The 24175-nt window shown below is 37.0% G+C and overlaps 1 protein-coding gene across 2 annotated transcripts; it reads left to right on the plus strand.

The window, feature by feature from the left end:
• The first annotated feature begins 338 nt into the window (after positions 1-338).
• CIBAR1 (CBY1 interacting BAR domain containing 1) lies at positions 339-24056 on the plus strand. 2 transcript variants are annotated; one of them, XM_074577429.1, is made up of 9 exons: positions 339-465; positions 2467-2701; positions 5152-5220; positions 9974-10075; positions 13425-13529; positions 14701-14814; positions 16452-16571; positions 20469-20579; positions 23732-24056. In XM_074577429.1, exons 1-9 carry the CDS (start codon positions 434-436, stop codon positions 23771-23773), a joined length of 930 nt encoding a protein of 309 aa, XP_074433530.1. In that variant the 5' UTR covers positions 339-433; the 3' UTR covers positions 23774-24056. The 2 variants fall into 2 exon arrangements, with proteins under 2 accessions (XP_074433530.1, XP_074433531.1); XM_074577430.1 differs by lacking the exon at positions 23732-24056 and adding an exon at positions 11720-11725 and having other exon boundaries at positions 400-465; positions 20469-20602.
• The last annotated feature ends 119 nt before the right edge of the window (positions 24057-24175 follow it).

Here is a 24175-nt window from a genome sequence, read left to right on the forward strand (position 1 = left end):
GCCTCGATGTGCAAAAAAAAGGCATTTACAAAAAAAAAAAAAGAGGTTTTTGATTTTATTTTTTTTTACAGGATAGGCTCGAGCCCTCCTGCTTTCTGCTCCTGCGCCGGGCCAGGCCTTGGCCCTGCACCTCTCCCGGTGGGGCTCCGCCGGACTCGGAGTCCCACCGCCCTCGGGCCGCCGAGAGGGACGGGGCTGCTCCGCGGGCGGGAGCCGGTGCCCGAGAGCCGCCGGCAGTATTTGGCGGTCTCCCCTCACAAAGCCGCCGTCCCTCTGCGGTAGCCCCGGGGAAGGAGAGACGGGCGCTCGCCCCTCAGGCACCGAGCTCGGCCGGGCCGGGGCGGGACGGGCGGCGGGTGGTGTCCATGGAAACCGAGCGCACGCGGAGCGCCGCCCTCCTTCCCGCCGAGCCGCCGCCGCCGCCGCTGCCGCCATGATGCTGCTGGGCCGCGGGCTGGACGCCAGGTAACGGGGCGGGGGAGGCCCCGCAGTGCCGCCACCGCCTGTTGCGGGTCGCTGCCCGTCCCCCGGAAGGCTGGTCCTGGGGGGCGGGGGGGGCTGGCCGCGTCGCATGGCCTGGCTGGACAGGGGAGGAGGAGGCGGCCCTGTTGCAGTCAGGGTACCTAGGGGGTGCGGGGGGTTCGGGGGGCGATGCGAGGCCCAGTCCCTCCTACAGCAGCTAACCTCCCTGGGGGTAGGGGATCCAACCCCGTTTTCCTCAGGTGAAGGCCGCGAAACTTTTCTAGGCTTAGTGTGCCGCGCAGAGATGGAGTGAAGACTTGCCGATTTAATCGGGCCTCTTCGCTGGTAATTTTGTGGCCGCCTCTAAGCAGTCACAAATAATTAGGAGGGGAGAAAAAAACCCCAAACTTTTCACACCCCCATCTAAGGAAATGTAGTGTTCATGTCCCAAAATTATTATTTGCATGGGAGTACTGTGAGATCAAAATTGTAGCGCGAGTGAGGAGACGCGCTTAAGGCTCCTCCCTGGGAGAGGAACACTTTCTTCCAATAAAACAGGAAAGGAGGTGTACCTTTTACTGAAGATTTTGTCAGATTAACTTTATTAGTACATAATGAGACTGTTACTTTCACACTTGCTGGGTGAAACGTTTCCTATTCAAATGGTTCTATGCTCAAGCATGTCCTGGAGGACTGAAAAACGTACTTGGAATTTTTTTCTTTCTTTGAACAATATGTCTTTTGAACAGTCTTCTAGACTGTTTGCCATGAAGCAACACAACTGGGTTTTTGCCTATAGCAGAACTTTGTCCGGAAATATTTTTCCTGAAGAGTTCCTGAATAAAGGTGTTCTTCATTTGAATTGACTGCATTGTTGTTTAGTCTTAAAGTATTGCATTTCTCCCATTTTTTTCAGATTTTCATGTGTTGTGATACTAAGTCAATATTTAAATATTCATCGGGATTTGGAGTTGGGATAGCTTAAGGGTATGAAGGAAGTTTTCATTTCTGTTCCTCACCATGGCAGTGGTACAAGTGAATCCTCTTGCTGAGAATTCCAGCACTTCACATGAATCACCTCATGTAGACCATGGAGACTTCTTAGGACCCACTACCTGGCACTTACCGTTAGCTAAATTATCCCATAGTTGATTCAGTGAGATCAACAACAACTGGCATGAATTCACTGACACTGATTTGGTTTAATAGTATCACTGAGGCATAACTAAAGCAAGATTACCAAATGATGTAGGAACAGGGAAGCAAAATATCAATTAATTATCAATATTAATTAAAAATTCAGAATAACTTATCTAGATCATTAATAATGAAACATACAGGCATTTGGTTGAAATAAAAAATTGAATTCAAGTATTATAATTAAAAAGAAAATAACTTGTTGGTGTGATGAATGTCCTTTATGTTTTTAGAGTTTCCCCTCTGTACTTGTGTCCATTCACTTTTCTTCTCTAATTTACAGGGATATTTATCCACTGTAGTGCTGAACAGGAGCGGTTTGGTTGGTACCTGTTCACAATTTAAAGAACATTTAATACCTTTACAGATTTGCCCTGTGCTGCCTAATTTCTCCAACCATTGACTTTGTTTAGATTGTAGACTCTTGGAGGAAGCTGCGTGACCCAGTCTTGTTTGAGACCTGCCAGTGTCACCACTATGTTAGTAATTAATACCAACAATAATAGTGAGCTTTTGCTTAACCGCAGGAAGAAAACTTCTGAGCTGATTTTTGTGATTTGGGTTTTCTTCTATTGGATCTTTAAGTATAAATCCTGCTTTTTTTGTTTCTCTGTTTTTCATTCATAAATAAGCACATATGAATCAGTTGTTATGATATTATCTTTTTAAGAATAGATTTCTGTTTTGCACTGAAATTAAATGTCCAAATCATGCACAAATTATTAATAGTATAATAGTTTTTCTTCTGTATGTGTTGTAAACATTCGTCCCCTTCTTATTTTTCACTTATTTTTCTTTGGTATCTAGGGACAATCAGACTAGACAAATACAAGATGCTGTTTCAAATGTGGAAAAACATTTTGGTGAATTGTGCCAAATATTTGCTGGATATGTACGTAAAACTGCCAGACTACGAGACAAAGCAGATCTTCTAGTAAATGAAATATATGCATATGCAGCCACAGAGACACCAAACTTAAAAGTTGGACTGAAAAACTTTGCAGATGAATTTTCCAGACTTCAGGATTATCGCCAGGCAGAGGTACAAAATTAAAGCTGTACATGTTGTGTTTGCCATCTGAACTTTTCAGTTACTTATCTGTGATTTAAAGGGGAAAGATATATTCTGCAGTCATGACAGAAACATGTGAGAAACCACTTTTAAATATATTAGTGGCAGAGCAGGACAGGCTGCCAAAGCATTTATCATTTACTCTGCTAATAACTTTAGTGAAAACTGCCTGTGATTAGTCCTGTTGAAGTCAGTGAAACTATCCGTATGAGCACTCACAGAATTGAGACAGAGCAAATCTTTTATTGGTCTTAGACTTTGGATTATGATTTATGGTTAATAAAGTGTTCTTTTAGTTTTGTGACTTGAGTTGTCTCAAGGTAGCTGAGGTAAAATCAGTCATTTCCCTTTTGCTGAGTCTGCTATCGGAAGTAGTATGGAAGAGGATACTAACTGGAATCCTTCACTGGGCACTGACAGCCCCTCTGAGGTGCTGTTGGGGACCACTGTAGATTTCATAAGTCTGTAGTTCAACATGAAAAGTACAAACTTGATTTGGAACATGTGTGACAATACAGTCGCGTTTCTGCTAGATAAGTTGAGAGTGTAAAGAACGGTGTTTATGCCGCTTACACATCTATGTGCGGGGCCAGTCAAACTGTAACTTACGATCCAGAATTTCAAATGCTGAGATTGAAGAAAAAATGAATTAATTCACTTGTACTCAACCTGGTTTTGGAGTACGTATCTGTTCTTTCAGTAGTGCATAGAAAATTCCCACTTACAGTTTTGAAAAGCTAAGAACCATTATAATTTAAAAAAGAGATGAAGGTAGTTGACATTCTTGATATTTTCAGATAGGACCTTTTTTCTTTTTAAAAAAAAAAGAAGCATCGCAAGTCTTTCTATATTAGCGAAGTAGAAAAAGAAAACCTTTTAAAAGTAGTTAATCTATGAGGTATCTAGTCTAAGTAGAGGGTGCGAAAACCTCCAGCTGAGCCACATGTAGGTCCTTATGTTTCAATTGGTGTAACAGCAACTTATCCCTCTGTTAATAGGGCAAATTTATGTTATGGCCAAAGATGCATGTGAAGTCAGACTGCATGATCTCTCAGTCCATTTTCACCTTTAAACTATGAATCTGTAATTCCAAGGTACCTATCTAACAACTTGAGTTGTCATCTTTCGATTTCTAAGTGTATTTTTAAAAAATGGCATTTGGCCAACATCCTCCTACCATGCCTGTCCCCAAGCCACCATTGCCCTTTGAAGGAGACAAGGCAGAATAAGCAAAGGAAAAGAGAAGCTTCTAGCCTTTAAATCAAGTACTCATTTGCTCATACTAATCTCAGCCTTGTTTCTTTTGGGCATTAGGTTAACAGTTTTCGTATGTATTGACAATGTGGGCAAGAGAAAAATAGCTTATAAGAGTTATCGATTTCTGGTCTTCAGCTGCAATGCTAGATATATAAATGCTGAGGTGTGAGGTACTTTCACAACATGTGGAATGGTAAGCAAGGAAGACGGGCAGGTTATTTGGTATGTCTACATCATATGTTTCATTTAGACCCTTACTGCCCTATCCCATTCCATTCTATTGGTAGTTTAAGTGAAATTGTTTGGCAGTGCCCTGGTAGATTGTAGTCAAGGAGAAATGTTTGCTCAGTTGGCATAGATTTTGGCTGGCTGGTGACTTCCAGTTCAGAGGGGAGTGTAATGTCTGTCCCTTCCCAGTAGAGGTATGCACCTTGTCCTAATGTGGACGTAACAGTGACAGGCCAGATGGTCCAAAGTCATGAGCAGCTTATGCCAGGGCCGCTTGGGCAGTATTGTCAATTTTGACAAGCAGGCAGGTCTTATCCTATTGCCTGTCTGACCATATGTAGCTGTTTTTCTAACTAGCAGAACTGAAATAATAATTCAGATGTACTCATCTGTGAGAGCATTCATGCATTTTACACAACCTGTTATTGGTATTTTTAATATTTTCAGTACCTATTATGCTGCTTCCATTCTTTTTTAAGAACAGAAGCATTGTATTTCATACAGTGTGTTTGATAGCAAAGATGATTTAGTCCATAGCAAAGACGGTTTAGTCCATAATCTATCAAAAAGTATAGAGCAAATACATTGATCTTTAACTTTAGATAGAAAGCTACAGATATTCAAGATGCAGTATTTGATGTATTTAGTACTCAGTTGTTAGAATCTCCGTGTTTTATTTATCCTTATATATGTTGCCATTGAAAAAAAAGGCGTTCCACTAGAAATCAGCTTGAGCTTCTTGAAATACAAATGACTTACTGGTTAATTTAATTGATTCTGGTTCTTGCAATATTTTTAAAACCTCCCTCCCACTATATTTTCAGCATATATGGACTAAATGCCTAATAAGATGAGTCACTAGTAAATGAATTGTTTTCTGTTTCTGCACACCATAGATGCAGATGATTTTAGTGACCTTGTGATTTCTTTTATAGGTTGACAGGCTTGAAGCCAAGGTTGTTGAACCTCTGAAAAGTTACGGGACCATAGTGAAACTTAAAAGGGTAGGTTAAATGTCTGTTTTCTTACAAGGTACATTTTGGTGTTCTGGCCACTCAGTTGAAAACTAATTTGCAGGGGGGTGTGGTTCTGATTTTTCTGACTGCAGTAATTGGTCCAACTAAATTATATAGTAATATATATGAATTGAAGCTGTATATATGTTGGAGGAAAAGGCTTTGATGTGAAGACAAGGATATTCAGACTCTTGGAGCACAAGCAAATGCTAAAAAAAAGCATTGTGGATAGTGTGAACCTTCCTGGATAGTGCAAATTGAGGACGTTTTTCTTTAATAATGTAATTATTTTTATTTAATAATAATAGTTATTATTATTGCTGTTGTTGTTCAGAGTTCCAAAAGGTGAATTATTTGTAATGCTTTTGGCTCATCTATATTCTGCCTTTAACAGCTTTTCTAACTTAGAATTGCATTCTACATTGAAGCTCATAATGTAGAAGACACTTTTTGAAACTGATAAATAGGTAGTGGCCTGAATCCCTCTCTGTCCTGCAAAGTCATCGGGATGACCTGAAGATACACAAAAACCTGAGGTCTCTTCATTCGCTATATTCTGGAAACAGTGTATATAGGGTTTTGAAATATTCTCACAAAGTATCTGTAAATTTCTTTCCTCCAGGAGGGATAGCTTGAGCAAGTAAACTTTAGTAAGCAGGTATTAGTTTATAGAATGAAAGCAGTTCTTCGTAATACTCGTATACGTTATAGAGGTTACCTTCATCCTGTAAACTCAAATCTGTATTTGATGTGTATATCTGTATCATAATCTGTATAAATCAGAAGGTAAAATGATCAATATTTGATGGTATTTTATAATACAGAAATCTTAACCAGATGTTCATCGGGGTTAATTTGAGTACATTGTGGCATTGCCCCTCAAACAAGCATTTTTCAGATGTTTTTGTTCTTGTATCTTTTCAGTATGGTGAAGAAGCGAGTACAGTGTTCAGAATTTACTGCATAGCTATCTCAATTGGTTGTTAGAGAAACAATCATGAAGGAAATGCATCCTGCACTTGAGTAGTACTACATGCGGTAGTCCTTATCAGAGTTGTAGCCTATAGAACCTGTCTCCTAGAATTCGGTATTTTAATAGTTGTTCTGAAACCCAGTTTGTGAGACCTAGATCTGACCTAGTGTATTCTATAGGATATAAATGTTGAGGGTGGAAGACAAGTTTCCTGTGTTCGTGGCAATCGCATTTCTGAGGAGACACAGAGAATGCTGCAGGAATGCTTGGGGTTTCTGAAGCATTGGAGATATGTAAATGTCCTCAGTAAATGCTGAGGACAGAAGCAACTGAAGCCAGGTCATCCCTTGCCATAGAGAATGGCATTTTCTGTTGTCTTTGCCATTCATAGTCCCAGAAAGCATTGCATAATGTTTATCTTAGTTACACTGAGGAGTACAAGAGCATTCTTAAACTGTAGATGAGATTAACTATTTTATCAACATATCTTTGAACTAAGAGAGACTTCACTAAAGATGTAGGCCATTAAATGACACACACACACACCATTAATGTAAATCTTGGTTAAAACTTCAGCTGTCTGGTCTATAGTTATCATTTCTAGACACTGGGACATTTTTAGTGAAAAAGGAAGTTTTGTCACTCACGTAAAGTTAACACAGGGTGCTAGGTGTAGGACTACTGTACCTATAACTACGTTAGCTGATTAAGTAAAACCAGGCGGAATATGTCATTATAGCACTTGCTATAAAGGGGATGTTCTCACTGCTACTTACTGGACCTGCTCCAGGATGTACACAAACTATTTTTGTGCTGTACCTAAAAAGAACTGTTGCAATTTCTGTCAGGTGAGACATCAATGTCCTGTGATGCTAAATGCTTTGAAGAGGCCCAGGTCAATCAGAATAGAGTGTCATTTAACTGCTAGTGCAATTAGATTGTTTCATTCACATGTCCTGTCCCAGTAGCTCTCTGGGATGGCATTTGGCAGCTTCAGTGGAACCTACTGTAATATTCTTGTGATGGAATGCAGCTTCAGTAAGATTTTAGCATTTCTTTCTGTTTCATTGTTCTATATATCAATCTTCACTTTTCTGCTTTTTGGCAACTCTGTTCCTGGTTCCTTTTCTTCATATAAAACAGGACATCATAAAACCAAGTTGATCCACCTGCAGAAGAAAGGACTGATTTGCTTTAATAACTTCAGTGACTACAGCAGGTAACAGTACAGTGATGAGGATCCGCCAGCTTGTTGCCTGGTGGATGGACTGTAGCTGTACTTCTGTATAGTTTGAAATTAGATGGCTGACCAGAGTTCTTACGTGTGACTTGAATTCATAATTTAAAGCCAGAGGGACTGTGAATAATTTTATATTCTCTGCATCTGTCATTTATCTCACTGGCTATTACGTTCCATCCCATTTCTCCTTGGGTGTAATTAAAGCATGTTTTCCAAAAACACATCAAATCTTGGTCTGAAGACGTTGAAGGGGAATGTAGGACTGTTTGTGGTAGTTAGTGGTTAGTTGATGTTTGTGGCGTTTTGTTTTAAATTAAAGACTTCACCTAATCTTTGGTTCTTGTCACATGTTCCCCTGAGATTAAAGAGCTCTGTAATGCTCTGTTTTCTTTCTGGATGAAGGTATTTAGATGCTAGTAAAACAATTTTTCATTCTTTTCAGCTAACTAAAAATGTAGACCTTAGTTCTTTCACCATAATGGCATTTTCCCCAGTTTTTGCATATATATATTAATGGGTTTTTTGGCACCATTTTCAGTTTTTCAACGTCCTAGACAAAATATGTATGTAACTGTGACCTGTCTTTGTACATTCAGAATTTGTATATAGCTCCACCACTATAGCTACAGTAGCACCAAATGTTTGTCAGGCTTCGTCTAGCACAGGGAAGTATGATGGCTGTTGTTGCCATAGGGAACAGAGGTAGAGAGGGGAACAGTGCAGTCCCTGTAGGTGTTTCCAAAGTCACTATGTGCTAGAAAAAAAATACTGAATTTTATAATGGTAACTCTAGTGGTTTCTTTAGCGTTCTCAAGTATACTTTGCATGAAAGTCAGAACCCTGTCAGCCACAGTGTTAAATCTGCTTGACTGTTTTAAATGGGCCTAGAAAGTCAGTGCTGTTGACAGGGCCCAGTCATTAAATAACACTAAACATGCAGCTGTGACTATTAGATACAAGACTGTGGTGTTCTATGGCAAAAATAAATACGTTTTTCTCTTCTCTTTCTCTACCTTTAATTTAAAATAGAAAATGTAAAGCATTAAAATAGCTTTTTCTACTGTTGCTTTTCTTGCAGCTGCATGGTTTTCATAAAGGACAAAGCACTTTCCAGCAGTCTTTCAGATGGCCTTAAAGGTGGTGTAAATTCCCTTTTGAAAGAACAAGCAGCAGAATTAGTTTTAATGGGCTAAAAATGCAGTTTTTATGATCAGAAACCAGCCCTGTGTCCCTGAAGACAAAGCAAAATGCCAGTGACACAAGGACATACAGACAGTAAGGACAGAAACAAGGAAGAAAGTGCGTGTTTTGACCCTCACCTCATGTACAGACTTGTTATTGAAGACACAGCACTTTGAACCTTGGCATGCTTGTGCTTATCATTGACTAGTGATCTGGTCACAGGATCACAGAACTTTGAAAGAGACATGTTCCTGGTTGCATGTCTTTTTGGGTGAAGGAGACCTACAACCATGTTAAAATTCTGAAATTGAGGGAAGGAGCACAGACAACTTCCCAAGATTATAGTTTTTAATAGCTTAAATCCACTCTTTTCTGGAGTGGTAGATAAATGGGAACTGGCCTTTTTAGAAGAAATGATGGTTTGAATTGCGTTGCAAACTCCTGCCCCGGATTTTGTTAGACTGATTCCTTTGGGCTGTATTTCTGCTTGTTCTAAGGTACTGCTGCTTTAAATTAGAGCCATCAAAATTAATGTCATTTCCCATACGAGGGTTAATGGCGTGATAAATATCTGACTGACAATTTTAGATTCCATCTATGCCAAGCTCTTTGCAAACCACAGTTTTATAGCATGAATGAGAATTTGAGAGTGGTGTGTTCTTAAATTGTCACAGATCTTCCTAGAAGTACATCCTGCTTCTCCTTTGGAAATGAGGAGCAAAAATATTTATCAACAGTTTCTGCCTTTTCTATATCAATAAACTTCATCTTCTCCAGCTACATCATTACAAGGATGTATTTTGTTCCAAATGTATTTAAACACTAACTGCATATGTAAATATGCAGTTTAATCCTCTCAGCCATGGATTTTCTGTGGCACCTTAAGCTCTGTGTAGCAGTTCTTCATAACCTCCGATTGGTACTTAACTGCTGCCTGTTTTGGGTTTTCTCTTACCTATTTATTTGATGCCACATTTTAGTTCAAATCCCGCCTTTATTCCATTGCTAAGCCTGGAATGGGCTTGTTTTCTTACTGCTTTGAGGATGTCAGCTTTTGACTATCTACTGTACTTTTCATGAAAAGCTGTAAATATCTTTTTTCCCCACATTTTAAATTACAGTGTGTGCTACAGAGTTGTGCAAGGTGCTAAACTCTCTTGGTCCCCGTTGACTTCTCTTTCAGGGGATCATTTAACAGGATAAGATCAGTAAAACATGGTTTTGTTTAAAGCAGTTCTCTTCATGTTTTCTAGGCAATGCATGTATGAAGAAAAGTATGTTTTGTATTATCCTAAATCTGTTATCCTAGATCTATTTCAAACATGTGTAAAACATTTTCTTTTCAGGATGATCTTAAAGCAACTTTAACGGCAAAGAACCGAGAAGCCAAGCAATTATCTCAACTGGAAAAGACACGTCAGCGTAATCCATCGGATCGACACATTATTGTATCCTGTATTTCTAGTGGCTATAAGAATTTCTTGGGAATTAAACTATTGCGTTTAGAAAGTAATAACAGAAGAATGCTCTTTAGGTGGGATATGGGTTTCCTCCAGCTGTGAGGTCAAGTGTGAAAGGAAAGTTGTTATTCTGCTAGGAGAATACTCAACCAGACTATTCTTTTGAAAGATCAGTGACCCTCTCCAGTTTACTATTTTGTATCACAGAGAGAAAAATTAAGCCTCCACAGAATTTCTATTAAACTCTTATTGAAGTTTCAAATTCTGAAGCAATTAGAATCTAGGAAATGCCAAAATAAAGGTGATCGAGGCAATTCTACTTCAGTCCCTTTATGCCCATGTATTATGATACTGCATTTAAGTTCATGATGATGGGCTGCTTATTTTTTCTTACACTTCAGCGTTGGACTCAGGAGTGAAGCAGTCCTATTCTTCATAAGATTTCATCAACTTTATTTCAGAAATTAGGATCTTTCTAGTGACTGGCGCATGGGATTGCAGAAAGAGAGACAATGATTGTGATGGTCAAATGCCACTCAGGAGAATTGTGTTTTATTTTGGTCTCTGCTAAAGAATTCCCATTTAATATTAACCATATTGGTTAAATCAAGTGATGACTAATTAGACTTCCTTGTGTAATAAAGACACAAAAATGTCAGCCATAGGGTTGGGACTTGAGCTGTGATGCAGAGTTCTCTTCCATTACAATTACGCGAGTAAATGATGACAGTACACTATTCTCCCCAAAGGGAGACTGGTCCCATTTTTCTCCCTCTTGTGCTAACTCCCAGTTGATTTCATGGCTATATGGCTGGCAGCTAGCTTGTTTCTCCTCTCTTTGCTAAGCTACTCTCAAATATCCTTCATATAACACCTGTGTTTTCTGTATTTAAAAGACTTTGCTTGAAGACTTATTAAATCTCAGTACAGTCTGGTTTTGCATATGGCCAAAGGAACCAAACGCTACGTATTTGCATTTTAAAGTGATCAACACAAAATGCATAAAAAGTATTTGGAGTAGGAATATGTTCGTTTGCTTTTGAGGATGTATGCAGGTCAGCTTTTAGGTCTGAGAGAGGCTTTGCCATGTTCGTTAGCGTAGCTGTTTGGCTCCAGCAGTGGTTCTCTTGAGCAACTGTGATGTTTCAGCAGCGAACAACTTTGGCCACAGATAACAATGGATCTGGACTCACTTCCAGATTTCAAGTTCATGTTATAAAATGTGGGGGTAGTAGTTTGAAAAGAAAACGTTACTGTTGTGGGATTTTTTTAATATAAAAATGCCAAAATAGATTTTTTTTTTTTTCTGAAATAGTCTACCTAGGTTGTCTGACGTATTTATTTTATTGTTTTAAATAAATAAATAACCAAACCCTCAGTCCAAGACAAACAGCTATCCAGGAATATTTTTGCCTGGGTATTTGAATTCTAGCAAAGCTATAACAAACTGTAAGTAATGTCTTATGGCAGGAAGCTTCAGGGAACATAATAATAGCAGTCTCCAGTTATACAGAAGTTTTGAAATATCTGAGGTTAAATACCGCACAATATATTAAAAGTAGAAGTGAAAACAGATTCTTTTATCAATATTAATTGTTATTTTGCCATTTTTTCCTTTACTAATATTTCCAGTCACAGGTGAGTGTTTCAGAAGAGAAAATATCAAACTGCTGTTGTGCAAACTATGCAGCTTCTGCAAGTTTAGACATTGCACTCTACAATAAACAAAATTCCTTTCCCAAAGCCTCTGCACACAAAATCTGGCCCGTCTATTTAGGATGGATCGAGAAGATAATAGTTTATTAGCATAGAAATAACATACTGTGGATGTGTAATGGCTGCTTATGCGTAACAGCTGCCTTCATTTACAGAGAGTGGCTGATTGTAATAATAGAGAATACACAAAATTTTTTTTCTTACTATGTTTCCTTCCTGTGTTTTGGGCAAAATCAAGAAAGGGAGATGACCATGTGACCTTATGTACTACTAAAGTTCATTACCAATTTTTTTTGCCCAGTAATGGCAAAATTGTGTCTATGACACAATTAAGCCGTTTTTGTAAGGAGATTGTTTCAAATTGATAATCTTGTAATATAAGGTTACCAGATTTTAATGAAAGAAAAAGCAGTGACAGAGCACGCCTTAGGTTTCCATATGTGCATATCATTAAAAACTAGATCATGGGAACTGGGCCTATGGTGTCCATTTCCATTTTTTAACATGGAAACTCTTAAGTTGCAGTGTTGTATAAATGGGAAGAATCCTATGTCTTGATCGTAGGATAAAATTACTTGATCCATATACTATTTCCACATCCCAGGACAGAATAGATTCCTGATGATACACACTGACAGAGCCTGTAAGTAAATACTGTCTTGGGAAAATAAAGTAAGTTTAGATACAAATTTTGCGGTCTTTCAAGTGCAAGCTCTTACATCTTTACATCATTATTTTGTAATACTACACAGTTCTCAGACTTTACTTAACCAGAATAGCTGTGATATCTTTATTTAAATGATAGCGTGTGTTTTTATACAGTTCATAGTTATATCTAATTAAAATATCTATCTAAAATGCTTTTTGTAGTAACAAAATAAGAAAACCTGTGTATTTATACATTAGGGATTGTTTGGCGTGTCCCCTTCTCAGTGCCCTGTTGAAGATGGTTTTTTATAAAATATTTTAATAATATAAAAATACTAAAAATACAAAATACCTAAAATGCTTTTGGATCCAAACATTATATTAACTCTAGTCTGCTGACTGAGATACAGGAGAAGTGCATTAGTTCCAACTGTTGCTCTATTGTCTGTTTAAATAATTTACAATAACTTGGTAAGACGAGGTTGAGCACGACACTGGAAAAGATTTTAGATGCAGCAGGTTGATCTGCACTTGAAAATAAGGGGTGATCTTTTCCACTACTCATCCACCACTCTGGCCTGTGCACTCCTTTACACCAGCTTAAAAAAAAGCTTAACTTTTCTGAAGGGTAAACGCTTGTGCTGGGTTAATTCCCTGAACCCAGCCATTGTGTCATCAGCGGAGTGTCAGGGCTGGCTCAGCGGAATTAGCAGATGATTTTTACAGAAAATGGGTTAGGGCAGTGGGACTTCCCCAACTGGCTGCAGCTAGTCATTTTTCATGTTTCAGATCAAAGTCACAATGGCTTAGAAGGCATTGTTATTTGTTTGTTAAGCTACAAAAAAATTTACAAATACAGTAACACAGATGTGTAGTATTTTGAAAACCCAGACTTAAATGTTTTCATGGCATTTGGAGCAAATATCTTTGTATCAAATACAGGACTAATTTCGCCTTTGTGTTACTTTACTAGGCTGAAAGTGAATTGCAGAGGGCTTCACTGGATGCAACTCGAACAACTCGGCAATTAGAGGAAACCATTGATAATTTTGAGAAACAGAAAATAAAGGACATAAAAGTATGTGCACTCACATTTCAATATATGACATCATGTTTCATCTTGCATAATAAAATTACTATAGCTACTCTTTGGCAAGATTAGCAACATTTAGTATTAATTTAAGCCTACATAATCTTGTTGTATTCATGAATATTTCATAATCCAAATATCATGAACTTTGCAATTAAAAAAACCCAGTTCATTATTATTACAGTTTACTGAATTCAGAATTTTCTTGTATCAGATTGTTTAGCATCTGCACCTTCCAACAGTTGCTGTGTTCTACTTTACTGGCAGCTGCATTTGTTAGTGGAACGATATATGTGGATTAATAACAGCAAAATTAACAGAAATAGTAATAATAAAATATTTATCCATGCTGAAATTTGTGTAGGTTACTGTAGTTAAAAGTTTTACGGATGCAGAAAGCACTGAATGTTCAGTGAGTGCAAGTAAGCAAAGCTTTCATTTCTCTCTCAAACATTAGGTGGCTTAAGTCCCAAAGACTATAGTGACTGAAAAACACTCGCATTATGTGATTTCAAATTTAATTATAAAATTGCTGAAGTGAGATACTTTTTTTATTGGGGGGGAAATAAAAAAAAAAAAGACAGACTAGATAGGAAAGAATGAAAGATGGCTAAAAAACCCAACCAACCAACCAGTACTTGATGTTAGAGTAATATGAAAAAGACTGTATGAGTTCTGAAGATGTCATCATTAAGTGGTTTTGTGTATATAAAGAATATTTTATTATATAAAATATTATATAAAATATATAAGTATCTGTAAATTATAGATACATATATAATTTACAGATAATTTATCCCCAACCCCTTAAAGAAACTTGCTATCAATAAAGCAAAAATCCACTGACTACAACTTGTGAATACATGTCAGGGAATATCAAATGAGTTTTCAGCAAGACATTTTATTTACTCCTAATGAGCCTTCACTTTTCAAGTGTTTACTTAGAATTTAGTATGAAATGACAACTGCGCAAGTGGCAGCCCAGCCAGAATACATTTTTAATTTCTAAAATTCAGGTCTGACTACTTTAAAAGTACTAGGTATCATGCAGTTATTTGTATCATATAAATACCAAGTACAGAATTCAGTAATTTCTTGTATTTGAAGTGGAAATGTACTTTACTGCATTAAGAAAACCTTTGTTTTCATTTGCTTTTAGAACATATTTTCTGAATTTATAACTATTGAAATGTTATTCCATGGGAAAGCTTTAGAAATATATACTGCTGCCTACCAAAATATCCAAAATATTGATGAAAATGAAGATCTAGAGGTAAGAGTGATTAAGATTTGCTTTTCAGTTTACTTACTACATAAAAACATTTTTCACACTTTGGGGCTATACATGTCCCAGACAGAAAATGCAACATATGTTTCAGGTTCCCAGAACAAACTTTGTATGTATACTGAGCCCTTTTCTACACTTCTCCTGCAAGAGCGTGCAGGTTTATAAACTCAGAGATTTTAAAAACAGAAAAGAACTGCAGGGTCAATCTATTATTTCCCACAAAATACAGATTTTTCTTAAATGAACTGTCATTCCAAGCTCAGATAATCATAGTTCTTAAAGAATACTTCTGCAGTGGATCTCGCTGTAAAGATGGACAGTAAGAGAAAATCTTACACTGCTCTGATAAGATGTTCTAAAGACTAATTATTTCATTAAAAATCTCTATTCTTTCTATTCTGAGTTTTGTTTGCTTGTTTTCATCTTTCAATCATTGGTTTTTATTAGGCTGTTCTAGAATTAAGAGACATTTGCTACCAAATTGCTTTTTGTGCCTTGTGGCAATTACAGCTTCAAGTCACCCTGTCTGTTCTCTTTGAGTTATAGTCTCTCTTTCCCAAGATATGTTTTTCAGTCCTTTATTCATTCTTGCGGTTTTTCTGGATGTTGGGCCTTTAAACTTACTGTCATTGAAGTGTATGTTGTGTATATGTGTTCGGCTTGTCAACAAAGTTGTATCAGTTTTGGTCTTGGTTTTGTAAATCTTATCAGTACTAATTTTATTTTTCCCATGACATAGCTCAGGACCAAGGATGGCAGTATTCAGTTAGCGCGAGACATACAAAATCATGATTCTTCAGTGACAGTCACATTTGAAACTATTTGGTATTTTTACTTCTTTAAACTATGCCATGGAAATTTTGTACTATTCTAGTTTCACAATTAAAATATCATGTGGCACCAATTAAAAACATCCTTTCAGCCACTACTTTATCTTTCACAACCAAATTTCTAATATCTTTTTAAATTTTCTCTTAATTGGACAATATTTACTTTGCATAAAAATATTGACTGACCATAATTCTAACATCTTCCTTGACTTTATTAATAGAGTCTTGCATGAATAGCTTTATTATTTTTAGTATCAGGCTGTTAGTCTAATAATTTACTCTTTTTGGCTATTGGAAGGTACTTGCAAATATAATGGATATTATAGTCTCCCCTCTATTATAAGGGTTTTCCCAAATTTTTCTTGAGCTGCATATCTCCTGAACATTTCAGGTAAAATCTCTCTGATGTAGCTGTGACTGGCAGCAAGGATTTACTTGTGAACAGGCTAAGATTTCCTCTCCCCAAGAAATGGAGAGCCTGAAGGGCATTGCTGGGGCTCGCCTGAAACTCAGCCACATATGTTGGTGGGAAACCATTGCAGTTTTCTGCTTGCAAATCCCCTCAGATATCTGAAGAATGTTTACTTTGACCACGTAAATGTGTTGGTATGTCTCAGATTGAGCAAGGATGTTGTTTCAGCTAAAAGTGATCAATCCAAACTACAGCTGATGCATACCTCCCTAGCAGGTTTAATTGTCCAATGCTGCATTTTTGTTAGCTTCAGTCTTGCTGATTGGTAGCTTGCAAGCTGTATCATGGCACCCAAGTCACAGCTTTCTTCATTTGAACAGGTTTTTCGGAGCTCACTTTATCCACCAGACTATCAGTCACGCTTAGACATCGTTCGCGCAAATTCAAAGTCCCCCCTGCAAAGAACTGGCTCCTTAAAATCTTCATTGAGGACAGTACAGGTAAGAAAGAAAAATTAAATGCTAGATCACTGTATTAAAAGAATGTCTTAAGTAGAACCTTAGATAATGTACATGTATCCACTATGTTTACTCAGTTCAGGACAGTTAGAAAGGTAAAGAGACTTCCAAGATCATAAAGATCATATTAAGCTTTTAATAATGCAGCTTCTAAGTATCATTTTTATTTGAGGAAAAGACAAAATCAGGTTTTAAAGCTGCGTTGTTTCCTTTTGAAAAATACCATTTCCAGCGATACTATTTCTTTCATCAACAAACTGTGGCATCTTGCAGAGAAAAGATCTATGAGCTTAATGGAAACCGAAGTGACGTTCTTTAAATAACATGCATATTCTTAGTCTCAGTATCCAGATTCTAGAGTGTGGATTCTCTACCAGATCCAAACTCAGACTAGCGATACCCCCTAGCAGCAGAGCGAACCCATGACCGACAGACCTTTCCTTTTGTACTCTGAAAATTCAGAGCAGGTGAGGAAAAGGAGGATGATAAAAATAAGTGAAATAGATGGAGAAAGTGCCGCTGCTTTTGAAGCAGCTACCTTGCAAAAATCTTTGATGCTTGTTTGCAACAGTAAACTTGCAGACATTGCAAAATGGCTAAATTATTTTTTTATTTATTGCAGCCTTAATCCTGTAACTGAGTCTTACCAGTGTTTCAGTTAAAGACAAAGATGAACAAATTTAAAATGCACTCATCCCACTTTTCTTCTTTGGATAGAATCATGCATTGATATTGTAATACTAAAAGTTTTCTTGACTTCATTTGCACCATTTCCCCTTCCCTGCTCTCAACACAGAAAGGATCAATTATTACAGTTGAGTTATTCTGTTGTTGAAAGTATGAGTCATGCCATCTGAAAAGATAAAAGAACCCAGTGATTCGGTGCATGAAGACCAACCTTGACTTTGAATAAGGGGTCTGTCCTCTCTATCAAACAACCAAATTCCATGTTTAAGCTACTTCAGAAAATATTTACCCATTCCTTTTTTTGAAGACCAGAAGAAGCTGTCAAAAGTCTGTTGCCATCTTCCTTGAGAACTTCCTGCACTGCTGTAAAACTGCACCAAGGGTATAAAAGCATCTGTAATTACTTGGAGGTACCACAGATAGCTATGTTTTGGACTGTCTTTAAAAAAACAAACAAACAAAAAACCCCAAAATGTATGTACATTGTGATTTCTCTTAGAGATGGAGTGGAACTCCATTTTGACCAACTTGCAAGTTTACCTTACTGTTCTCTTTTAGCTCTAACTTCAGATGTTAATGTTCTCATAACCTCTCACTGGAATATCTCTAAAGAACAGGAAGTCATCTACACCCAGAGCAAAACTGCAGTACATTTCAGTTACTGGGCTCTGCAGTCTATCTGCAGAGGAGGATCACATGGCAGGAAAAAGGGGTGGAACACCCTACTAATGCAGTCACTCTAGGGCAGTAAAGAAGAGGGAGGCATCCTGTTCCGCACGCCCCCTATGCTGCCCCTTGTGATTGTGCAAAGATATGTTGCATCAGGATCAGTACCTTGAATTACACTCAGGGCTTCAATCTCTGGTACCCATTAATCGGGAGCAAAAACATCTATGCACCAGGAAAGCTTTTTTTTTTTTGTAGGATGGCTCCCCATAATGAGAAAACCTCTTTAGGGGTTCAGGTCTTTTTTAAAACATGACTATTGCAGGTATTTAGTTTTACTCAAGTTCTGAAAAGGCTATTTAAGTTTTCACGACAATGCTTTGTAAGGCCCTTCGTTTTGCACTTTATTTGGCAATTTATCGTTTTACTGATTCAGGCTGGTACGCTTCTATTTTAGACAGAACTATAGCAGAAGAGAATGACCTCTTCCAGATATTTTAAATCAAACTTAATTACACGAGTTTTATCCACATGCATTTAATATAGCCAACTGTTCTGCACCTGCCCTCTAAGACAGCAAAGTATCAATTTAACCACGGTTGAAAATATTTGCATCCAGGTGTTGCGACACTGCCTGCTGTGTAAGACATGAGGAGAGAATTGCCGCACTTCCTGTAGTAGCACATGCGGTGAAACATGCAGCTCAGCAGCTTAAGCAAGGATAGTCATCACCTACGTGTAAACTTAGAGAAGTCATTTTCACCTAAAATTGTTTATGAGCAACAAAATATCAGATTCCATTAAATTTTTTAAACTATTTTGTCAGCAGTAAGTAATCAAAAATTAAATTTCCAAGTACTGGTATTGTTCTAGCTTTATGGCAAAATAACACGGATTTAAATTGCCCGGTTTCCTTTCTCACGTTCCTTACTCTGATACAGTTTGGATCTTAGGTTAGCCATCTTGCCGCCACCTCACCACCACCAGTGATAATATTTAATTTACTTAGTTTAATTACAGCATGGTCAGAGGTACTTTAGTAAGCAGAAGAAAGCCTTAAAGCCAAAATAGCACCTCTTATTTCAAAAAAAGGGGAAGAGGGAGCTTTTATTCAGAAATAGGATTGAAGTTCTGCTTAAGAATTTCAGATGCTCATAACAAGGAAACACTTGGGAAATTAGTCTAGCCATTGAAAGGAAGCTACCTTAACAGGCTCAATCTGCAGCACTCCTTAATCTCCAATTACAAATCAGTGTCATTGTCTTTTTCTTCTTTCACAGAATGACAGATTGCTGGTTTAGGCATTTAGACTCAAGTTAACCCAGCTTCATCCAATGATTAACTCCATTTTCTGTTATGTTCAGAGATTTGTAAGCAAGAATTTGCTTCAAACTAAATTATGTACTTTGTGAGCACCAACAAGATTTAAGGATTTTTCTGCTTTCTTTAGTTACAATGATTGCAGTTTGCTTTATGCACACACAAAAAACTTTTGTTACATACATAGCTGTATGAATTATGAAATCTCAGAAGTCAAATTTAATAACCAGCATTTAAGGACTTTTAAAATAGGGGGGTGTTTACACACAAAAAAAAAAAAAGGCAAGTTTTGTCTTCAATACAGAAGTTTTGTTGTATCACTGTATGTGAGAAACTCAGAAACTATAACCAAAATTAGAGCTGCAGATGCCCTTAGAGAATTGCTGAACCTAAAATAATTTTTCAAAAGCATTCCAGATGACTTGGATAACTATCTCTGAGTTTAACGTTCCTTTTCTCATGGGGAAAGAAAAAAAAAATCCATATATTCTACTTTAAATTGTAAATGTTACATCTTCTGTGAAGAATCTATCTTCAATAGGGATTAGATTGAGCCCTTATTAGAAAAAAGGATAGATGGCAGAATCTGTCAGATGAGATGAAAGCTTAGCAGCTGGCACTTGTTTTTAACATTTGATGAACCAAAAAAGGACTACAGTATAATTCTGAAGGGCAAGTGCTGATCAGCAGGGAAAGAAGTTCATATATGAATCAAGACTTTTCTAGTGTAAAGTTTGTGTAATTTATTCTCAAAAACAGCTTTCAGCAGCATAGTGTCGAGTTTTTCATTTAACTGAAGAGGTTTGATGTCTTCGAGGTAAGATTGTGCCTTAATACTCATCTCAGCCTGCTGTCTTAACAGCCAGCGCAGAAAAAAACTGAGTTAACGTCTTGTTGATTTTTAACATTAATTCAATCAATGAATAGTTTTTCCTATCCTATAATAGTTCTCGGGACCATGGGGATTTTTTTAGCTTTTAAAAATCATTACTGTATTTATATTCTGTGCCATACCTGTTTCTGTTGGCAATGTGCATGTTACTAGAAACCGAAGGGTTAAGGCATAAACAATTTACCCCCACACACACACACACCTAAATTAAAAAACCTGTAAGTACTTAGGCTGGAAATACCAACAGAGAATTGTTTTTTCTTTCAGGAGAACAAACACTTGATTTACTTGGGTTGGATTTTTTGTTTTAACAGATTTCCAGCAGTTTGCTAAAAAAAGACGAAGAGGAGGAGGAGGAAGATGAAGATGAGGAAGAGGAGGAGGAGGAGGAGGAAGAGGAGGAGGAATTAGATGCTACTAAGGAAGTGAGATAACAAAACAGTTCTAAGAGTCTCTTTTTTTTGATTGGGGAAAAAATCCCTTTATGTAAAGGCTTTTGTGTGTTAATCAAAAACTTCACTGAGGTTGTATTTTTAAAATTCCTACAGGAGCAGGAATTGTCTTCAATAGTAAAGTGCCAGACAACGAATGACCAGGTTCAAAAAATGGAATAAAAATCTGCTGAAAAGGGACCATTTCAGTAGCTAGAAAACGAAATGTATTATATTTGCATAGATATATATTGCAGTCACATTTGCTTAAACTTACATGACAGACAGCGTCCAAAAACTGCACTAAGCTGACAAGCAGTTATGAACAGAAGGGTTTGCTTGTTACTTTGCCAATATATTACCTTATGCTTTAGCTACACACCTCTTGGATTTAGGAAGTCCTCTAGCTATACCTGTCATAATTGGTTTTACGCATCCTAAAGTAACTGTAGTTACTTGAGAAACCGATTAGAGCAACAATCCTGTTACATTTCATTTTGTTACCCACCTTGGATGGCAGAAGGCAGAGTGAGGTGTATTGTTCTCATTCTCGTTTTCCGCAGGCTTGATTAAGATGACTTTTGATTCCTTTACACATACAGAATGAACATTCACAAATAAGTCCCTAGGCCAGTATCTACTTTTAATGCTGCTTTGCTTTTAAATAAAAGTGCCTTCATAACAAAACTAGTTGATATTTTATATAGTTGACATTTAGTATATTAGTTGACATATAGTTCAAGTTTCATGTGTTTAACTAGTTGATTCAGTTACCAATTCCATCAAATGTACAAGAAATTACACATTTTGAGTGTAATTTCTCGCCCTGTTTGGAGTTGGTGGTTATGCATGTTCGTTTTTGAATAGCATACGGTTGTCTGCCAGAGAGCTGCTACCGTATTGTTTACCTCCAGCTTTAGTATCTGCTAAAGAAAGAACGCATGTATAAATCCAGAACTTAAACTTTTAACTGGGAAACAATCTGAAGTTATAACCAAATATTCTCTCAGTTATGGAAATGCACTAGAAGTGTGTTTTTAATATTGATGTTGCCTTTGTCCACTGATGCAGAGTATGCAATGCGTACTTGTTTTGACAGGTGAAAAAACAGGTTTTGCCAAAAATTAATGTGATGAAAATATAAGTAAGTGGAAACATCACAATACAGCATTCTGTTTTAAACCCAGAGAACAGTTTTACACCAGAATTACACACTATTGACACTGAACTACTGTTGACAAGGAGCAGGATACTAATGACCAAAACTTTGAAAGTATCTAGGTAACTAATTCTCATCTATTTCAGCGAGGAGGGCATTTTAATAAATATTTGTATCACAACATCAAAATTATGATGATCACCACTTTACCATTTCATATTCAGTGAAGTGACATAGTCCTTCTCCAAAACAGATGGTGAACTTCATGACTACACCAGGTTTTCATATAATACGCAAATAGTGATTTTCTCTATACTATGCCTTCTGAATAAAAAAGGAAGCAGTGTTTAGATTAATTGCCACTACAAGATTAGCAGCTAGGGTTCAGAAAGAAAACTGTTTTTTTCCTCAGCAGTTTCAAATTCCTCCTCCCCTACCTCACAAAAAAAAAATCGACTTTAGGAATTACAGAAAAACTTATAGAAAGGGAGAAATAGTCTTGGGCAACTTTGTCCTGCATATATGAAGTCTTAAGTTTTCATGTTAAACAGAAATTGTGTGACCTCAAAACTATAGATTAAAAAGTTGCTGATTAAAGTATTTTACAGCCAGGAGAATAATTTAGAATGTAATTATATAACTAAATATTACCTAAAGATACTTTTGCAAAGATTTTTCTCATGGTGTAAGTGCGTACTGCAAGCCTGACAGTATTCCATTTGTTCATATATATTTTTGACCACTGACATGGATGATGCAGGCTGGTACCCATTCTTGCTAAGAGTATTTTGCCACTCTGTTGAACATGATGGCCCATCCCTTTGGGACTAAGGATTATCTTCTTGCACTCATCAGATTGTCATGTTATAGCTTTCCTGAAAGCCTCAAGCTGCTTCTGTACATGATTACTAATTTTTGATGACAAAGACTGTTTTCCTTTGAATCATAATTTTTTGGACAATGGTAGCAAAAGCAACTTCACAGTAAGCGTAACTAGGCAAACTACCTGTATTTTATATCAACACCACAAACTGCAGCATTTCCTGTTATTCTTTTACTATACAGATGGTACTTAAAAAGGAAGAACAGTAATTCAAGCCATGAAATTATGGACTGTCACTGATTTGTCCTTTATACTGAAAGTACAGTGCCTCCAAACCATTAAACATCTGAAGTTATAAAACCTTATTATCGGGAAACACTGTCACCATACCATCCACCTGTACCACCTATTCAGGCAGAATCGGAGTGTCCTATTAACCTTATTATTTAACTGATGCACTGGCATCCCTTCCCTGTTTCCCTCTGCTTCAGGTCATCTATGCATACTTTGAAGTACAGCTTTTGTCTTTATAGACCTATAAAAAACCCACACTTTTTTAGCCTAGCAGTAGACATTTCAGATTAACCTTTAAATTAAAGGCAAATTAGCTACAGAGGAAAAAAAATAAATTTTAAATGCCTTAATTATGACCTCTGCCATTACAAGCTTGATGACTCTTATGTATTCACTAGGGGAAGAAAAGTTTACCATCCCAAAAATTTATGTTATCAGCAATTACACTAACTTTCTTGAGAACAGATAATGCTTTTTCTAAAAGATAATCTCACACTTTATGGGCAAAAAAACCTACTAAACTCCCTTATCTTCCCAGTCTCCAGATCCCTTTTTTCGTTACAAGAATTCATATGTATGTACAACATTACTCTAGAACCAGTAAAAAGTTTACCAATTTATTTTCAGTGTTTGAAATCTTCTGTTGTGTAGCTAGAAGACCTTTAAAACCAACAAATCATCCAAAGCTGATTAACTGGAGAAGTTAATTGCATTCATGTTTACAACACAGCTGGTAACAGAGAGGCAAGAATTAGTAGTAAAGATGATGCTGGCTTACAAAAATAATCACGATTAAGTTTTCAACAGCATGATTAGATCAGACAAGTTTATTTTGAGGATTCTCATAACACATCTTTATTTTCCCTGCAGTCTTCTGGCTCCTTGACCTCCTTTATAGCAGGTATGAAATAAAAGCATCAATTTGTTGGATTTTATCTTAATTCCGTTTAAATTCAGAAGAGGATTCAGAACAGTACGCTTCTGAAGCTAATTCCTACCAGACAGGAAAAAAAGGCATGTAAGTGTTCAGAATTTGAAAATTTGGCCACATTTAAGTTTCTTTGCTCAGAAGAATCTACAGATACGGACTTGGCATTATCATTCTCATTCAAAATGCTTTTTTCCTAGCACTTAAAACAGAGGACAAGTAATATGCAGAAGAAATAAAGCTACACTGGCCACTTAAAAATTACAGAACAAAAAAAGTTTCTCTTGATTTTGTTTGCTTCTACTCAAAGAGTTTACATGTAAGTTTAGTAATAATGATGACTTTACATAAACAAAGTAATTAAGCTTTGATCACCAGTGAGGATA

The sequence above is a fragment of the Larus michahellis genome, chromosome 2, assembly GCF_964199755.1.
Source record: "Larus michahellis chromosome 2, bLarMic1.1, whole genome shotgun sequence".
NCBI lineage: Eukaryota > Metazoa > Chordata > Aves > Charadriiformes > Laridae > Larus > Larus michahellis.